The following is a 6921-nucleotide window of genomic DNA, read 5'->3' on the forward strand; positions in this document are numbered from 1 at the left end:
CAGGGTAGATCAAAGTCTTATCCAATGTATAATCCTACTGTGTATTAGTCCATTTCTATTATTTGATTCAATACTTTCTGTTGTGCATTGTTTCATGAGCTATACATTGCTAGAATTTGTCTTTTATATATATATATATATATTTGTTTATCTAACTAGTGATTTGTGATCTTGAGAGTACAAAATAATACAACAAAATCAACTCAATTTTTACGAGAATAATTATGATGTTGATTTTTTAATAAACTTTTGTTAAGATTTGTGTATTTATTGTAGTGCATTCGTACGTATATATACTAATAACAATAGAGAGTTAAATAATAAGTTTTGAGATTCAATATATATAAGAGAATAGTACAAACAAGACCAAAAACTCAAAACACAAACGAGAGAAAGCTCTTTCATATACATATATATATTTATATATATATATATATAAAGAACTTTCTCCTTATTCAAATACCGATACACAAAACTACATAATCAATCAAAACAACATCATTAAATTTATATATGATCTTATAAATCCAGCTCTTATTGTTAAATTTCCTCTTCTTTCTGACAACACAAACCATGCATCAATTACTGGACCAGAACTGCTTCTGAAGGTTTAGCACAACATTCTTGTCCAAACGGAAAGCCCTAGCAAGAAGATCAGGATTGATGGGAGGCGTGGCTCCAAACACAGCATTAGCAATGGTGATGACTCCAGGGTTTTGGCTACTAAGACCGGCAAAAGCCACCGCCGGAGTCTTTCCGATATTGAGCTGGAAATGAATCAACCCTATTGGGAACACGAACACGTCACCCTTGTTCAGGATCTTCGTGAACAGAAGGTTCTTACCGTCAGCTTGGTTCGACGTCACGAACCCCACGTACAGCGTTCCCTCCACCACCACCAGTATCTCGGAGGCGCGTGGGTGAGTGTGAGGGGGGTTCTGGCCGTACGGAGCGTAGTCTATACGCACCAGTGAGACGCCGAGGGTGTTCAGCCCCGGGAGGGTGTCCACGTTGACGGTGGTGACGTTGGATCCGACTGGGTTGGTGGTGTCTCCGGCCATGTTGAGCCCTGAGAAGAAGAAATCTTCTGGCTTCACTAGTTTTGGGTTTTTGCAGAATTTTCCATTCACGAACACTGTTCATCATCATCATCAACAACCATATTATATATGTGTTCTTTACTTATTTTTGGTGTAGTCTTTTGTAAACCAAAAAACAAATTCATTTTATCATATTTCATAGTTTATAGGAAATACATATATATTATTATAATGACATATTATATTGTTTTTCCGTTAAACCAGCTTACCAATATTGTAACTTTTCTCAAAAAATATATACATAGTAAAATAAACATTGTATTAGAATATGAATACACACATTTTAATAAAATCTCCAAAATTCCACCCCACTTACCAAAACATGATTATCTATGCTGTTTTTTTATTCATAAAAGTAACACTTTCAAAGGTCTTATTTCCTTAAGTAACTATATAATACGAAATTAGACATATTATTCATGTCCTCATTTTAAAAACACACACAAGATAATAATAATAATAAGAAAATAAATGTCAGCAAATAATAAAATTAATTAATAATTACTTACAGGCCTTTTTTGGATCATCTATTGCCACACAGAAGTCCTGAAGAGGGCTTGGATCATAGGCAGAGACAATGGAGGCTGCCACAGCCAATGTGGCAACCACTAGTAAGTAATGGATGCCCTTCATTTTATTTTCTCTAATAATTACACAGTTAATGTATATATAAAGAAAATAAAATGCTATATATATATGTAATTCTTGCTTTGGTTGAAGAATTATATATTGATGAGAAACAATGCACCCGAAATCGTCTATTTATAGAGATATATATTGAGTAAGAACACTTAATTATTACTATTCTCTATTAATTAACTAATATAATATTGTGTAGCAGATAAGATAACGACACTAATTGATGGTCATTTTTTTTAATTAATTGATCAGTAGTTAACATACCATTGTTTCTTCAACCGCTACACACATACACATATATTTCTTTATATAGTTGCTCGTGCTTTGACTCTTCACTCTGATGTTATGAGTACTATTTGAACTAACATGCATGAAATTTCAATATTATTGGTCACTGATAATTTACTTTATTATATATATATTTTAAGAGACTTTATCCCAATGAAAAGAGAGAATTAATGACTGATATCTACTTTTCAATTGCTTATTGTTTACTAGCTAGTCAAATGGCATACAAAATCTATTTATGAACAGCTTAGACAAAAACGACTAATATAAGAAAGAGAAATCCTCATAAAATTGGACAATATAAAACAAAAAATGTGAGAATTTGAGCTCAAAGAATCTCACCAAAAGTGCAAGAGATTTTACCTAAAGACCGATATAAACACTGTAATCACATTCTCCACTTGTATTATAGCTCCATTAAAGAGTAATTATGCTTATATTTTTATTGGGCCTGGATTACTCTGGCCCAATCTACATGACCACCTATAAATATGGTCATTAGTGTACTATAGTAAGAATCTGACTTTTTCATATATAAAAATGCTACTGAACTTGTTGAAAACTTCCATTATTAAACTTTCTAAAGCTCAATACAATTGATTCGCGGACTAATACTTATTAACACCACAACCACGTAAAAACTTTGGTCTTGTTTATTTCTTTCATTTTTTATTAGCTCTGATTTTTTAATATATTTATAGTTTCTAAAAAACTCAATAAAAGCTATCATTTTGGTAGAATTTATATTCCATTTGAAAATTAAAGTAAAGATCATTCCAATACAAGATTAATTTTTTTTTTATCTATTTTGTTCATTTATAGTAATTTTTATTTCATTTCATTACTATTTATTTTCTCAATCTCATTCCTATTCGTTCATTTTTATTCTGTCCAACCAAACGTGATATAAAAAGCTCTAAAAGCTTATCATAACCTGTGAAACCTAATTACTCATAAAACTTAATTAATACACATAATATATTACAACGTCTTTTATAAATATATATATTGAATTAAGAAAGTAATACTGTATGTATATAAAATTATATAAATCAATTTAATCAACTATTATTTTCAAGGAAAATTGTTTATAGTGGTCAAATCCAACTATATATATAATTAAATAAGTGATAATGAGAAAACTCGTGGACAATATACGTTTGCAAGGTCTCAGACTCTCATCATTAGGTATCCACTTTCTCTCTCTCTCTCTATAAATAAATATATATATATATATATTTATAGTCCAACTAATCCCTTCCTTCCAGAATATATATTTCACTTGTCACGATTATATATATATATATATATATATGGTCTGATTCTGAATCCTGATAATTATGTCATTTTCTTTTTGAATATATTCCTACGTAAGAAAGCACTAATTTATCATTTGTTTTTCTTCTTCACATTCAGGAAAAGAATAATAGATCTCTCTATAATAATAATAATAATAATAATAATAATAATAATAATAATAATAATAATAAGGGCACTACACAGACATATATATATTTACGATATCCACACAACCATAATCACTTCACAGTTACCGAATTTTTATAATTAATGCATATATTAGATTAAAAAAAGTGATATATATAGCCTAGATAAAAAAATGCGTTAGTGTTATTTTAATAATTTATTAAGTTTTTATAATTGTTATATAAATTTTTAATAAATAAATAATATTATAAATAATATAAACATGATAAAAGAAAAATTAAACATAAATATTGTTTAAAAATATATAATAATATTTTAGATCATAAATTTCACTATTTATAATATATAAAATATTTATGGTATTATTCAAATTACACTTTTATAATAGAAGAATAAACTTATTTATGTCTGATAAAAATTAAATATTATTCTAATTTTTTTTATGTAGTTACATGTTTTATAACATTTGAATTTATAGTAATATAATTAATAAATATATATATTTTTAATTAATTTTAAATATATATTCTGTTAACAAAACAAACCTTTAAATAAAAATTTTATGTTATCTACAAATTTTTTATATTGAGATAAAATAAGGAAGAAAGTATATATAGTAGAAAATACATGCGGACGAGGAAACATAGATTTTTTATAATCAAGTTCAATGAATTAGGGTGAAAGTGATCAGTTGGTATTATAAGCTAAAAAATAAAAAAATACATATATAAAGAAAAAATACCTTCATTAGAGTTTGAACCTTTAAATTTATATTTTTATATATACATTGATTAATTAAAATATATTTTTTTGAATAAGGGCGGCCACACATTATCAGCTCCCATTTAACTTAGATATATTATATTTATATACATATGATATTGGATGATAATGATCTGGCTGATTAGAGAGTAAATTAAAGCATAATTACATATATATATTTGTATAATCAATAAACAATATCACAATGATTAATTAGATAAGCAGTGGTTAGTTGGGTAACGTATTTATTATATTCCTTGCTAAAGTTATATATGAATACATGTGTACTACTATATATGGAAAAGAAAAGAACAGAATTATAGTTAAGAAACATTTCCTTCGAGTTTAATATAAACCCACGAATCATCGTACTTAAATTTAATTATTGCAACTTTTTCACCAAACTTTTAACAAACATCTTCTCTTCTGATTTTTTTTTTTTTTTGTATATATATATATATATAAAATAATATAAATATGAGTAAGTAAAGAAGAAGTATATAATATAACACACGCTACCGGCCGGCCTCAAATCATCAAGCATATAATATAAATATATATACATTATAATATATTTTTGTATTTATTGTCACTACCCCCCATCTGTATTTTAACAAACACATTTTTTGTTTTATTTTATTATTATTATTATTTTGGTATATTTCTTCTCCAAAATGTATCCTCAAATAAGTATGTGATTTAGCAATTTACCTACAAAAGTCATTGTTTGACAAATTAATTGGATAAAAGTAGTATTTTTATGATTAATATCTCTTCCATATAAAAAGTGTATAGATAATAGAAATTTATAGTGTAACAGTTTATTTTATTAACTTTAATGAAATATTTTAAATATTTAACGGAATATACTTTTAAAACTAATTAAAGATATATATTTATTAATTTTATTAATATAAATTCAAATATTATAAAATATCATTATTATATTAATATTTAACATAAGACTATTCTAGACTATTATGAGGGCACTGAGTGTCAAATACATTTTTATATGCTTATCTATACAGGTTATGATATTGAGGTTTTATTCATATGCAGCTGTTATGCTGCCTAATTTTCTAAAATAAAAGGGAATATGCTCTTTTGTTATTATATTTGTCTGCATTTGGCTATACTGTTGAGAGCCACATTGATCATGATTTGTGCATATTGTTGTTTCATTTCATGACCTAGTCTTCGTGCCATCATAGGTAGGTCAGGTGTTCACCCACCTGTGGGTGTAAAGACCTAGTAGTTGTATAGAGGATGAGAGTTGAGCCGCCTCTTGTGGTGGTTATCAGGCACACTACAACAAATATTACTATTACCGGCGGAGGATCCCGCCGGTAATACATGGTGCGACCGCCGGTATTCCGTATTACCGGCGGAAGTCCGCCGGTAAAAATCCGCCGGTAATAATCGGTCGGTATTACCACAATTACCGACCGACTGACACACCCGCCGGTATTGTATTAATACTGGCGGATTAATAGAGGCGGGACTCCACCAGTGATGTGTAACGCTGTGACCCGTTTGACTCGTTTATTACCAGCGGGTTCCGCCTCTATTAATCCGCCGGTAATAAAATACTAATATTAAAATATAATATTTTATTTTATTTTATTTCTTAATAAATATACATATAATACTTATTTAAAAATAATAATATTTAACATAAATTATAATTAATAACACAATTAATATTCATCAAACAAAAATAACATTGTAATTAATCATAAAATTAATTTAATAAAATACAAATTGTCTCATTTTAATTACATATGAACTAATTATAAAATAAACATAATAAAATTTCAATTGTCTTAATATAATTAAAAAACATAATCTAATTATTATTGTTTTGATCGGGCCAACTTGGTGTAAAATATTCATTAAGATCAATATCTTGATCACTAGTATTAGGGCGCGACAACGGTGGTGAAGCAAACTGTGGTGCTTGTGTAGAGTGTTGCTGCGAAGATGATCTAAATTGTCGAGTATGTGGTCGCGGCGAGGGAGACTGATGCAAAAAACTCTCAAACTGACCATACCTCTGATGTTGCGACGAACTCACAAATTGATCATACATCTGCTGTGGATGCTGCTGCTGCGATGAATCCCCGAAGTCACGACGCCTAGGATGTGACGTCTGAGATCCTGTAGGGACGTCGGGGTAATAAAAAGGAGGGGACTGGGAGAAGCGTCCATACATGTTTGGATAATTCTGTTGAGGTGGATACAAATGTTGTTGTTGTTATGGCATTGACCAAGGAGGTGGACTTTGAGAAGATATACCACCTTCAGGTTGTGATGGTAAATATCGTTGGAGAAGGCTTTCAAACCACGACTCAGTTTCTGTACTGGTATGCTGAGGATTACCAGATGGACCTTGTTGAGATTTCAACATCCGGATCTCTTCACGCATTGACTTAATTATTTCCGCCATAGTAGCCATGTCTTCCTGAGGTGTATGAGCAGGTTGGGCCTGTGACTGACTTTGACTTGTGGAGCTGGAAGTTGATTTTTTCCCTTTGCCTTTGCTGTAACCTACTCCTCTTTGAAAGTCAGACCTCTCCCCAAGTACTTTACTCATAATCTCGTACTGATCGATCGACGAGGATTCAGCAGCAGATCCAGTTTCAGATCCCTTCGTCGGTCCTTGAGACTGGCTTTGAAGTCGTGCCCT

The 6921-nt window shown here is 29.6% G+C and overlaps 1 protein-coding gene across 1 annotated transcript; it reads right to left on the minus strand.

Annotated features, from left to right (window-relative positions):
* Window positions 1–453: 453 nt before the first annotated feature.
* LOC133789418 (germin-like protein subfamily 1 member 17) lies at window positions 454–1809 on the minus strand. Its single transcript, XM_062227257.1, has 2 exons — window positions 1610–1809; window positions 454–1135 (listed from the first exon to the last, which is right to left on the minus strand). The coding sequence occupies exons 1-2, from the start codon at window positions 1731–1733 to the stop codon at window positions 579–581; spliced, it is 681 nt and encodes a 226-aa protein (XP_062083241.1). The 5' UTR covers window positions 1734–1809; the 3' UTR covers window positions 454–578.
* Window positions 1810–6921: the final 5112 nt, after the last annotated feature.

This window comes from Humulus lupulus, chromosome 7, assembly GCF_963169125.1.
Source record: "Humulus lupulus chromosome 7, drHumLupu1.1, whole genome shotgun sequence".
In the NCBI taxonomy this organism is placed as follows: Eukaryota; Viridiplantae; Streptophyta; class Magnoliopsida; order Rosales; family Cannabaceae; genus Humulus; species Humulus lupulus.

What these genes read in the sequence shown, in the direction of transcription:
- LOC133789418 (XM_062227257.1), bottom strand. Translation starts at nt 1,733, where the DNA reads ATGAAGGGCATCCATTACTTACTAGTGGTTGCCACATTGGCTGTGGCA. An exon ending in AGATGATCCAAAAAAGGCCT is followed by an intron (nt 1,136 to 1,609) that starts GTAAGTAATTAT and finishes GATGATGAACAG; the next exon opens with TGTTCGTGAATGGAAAATTC.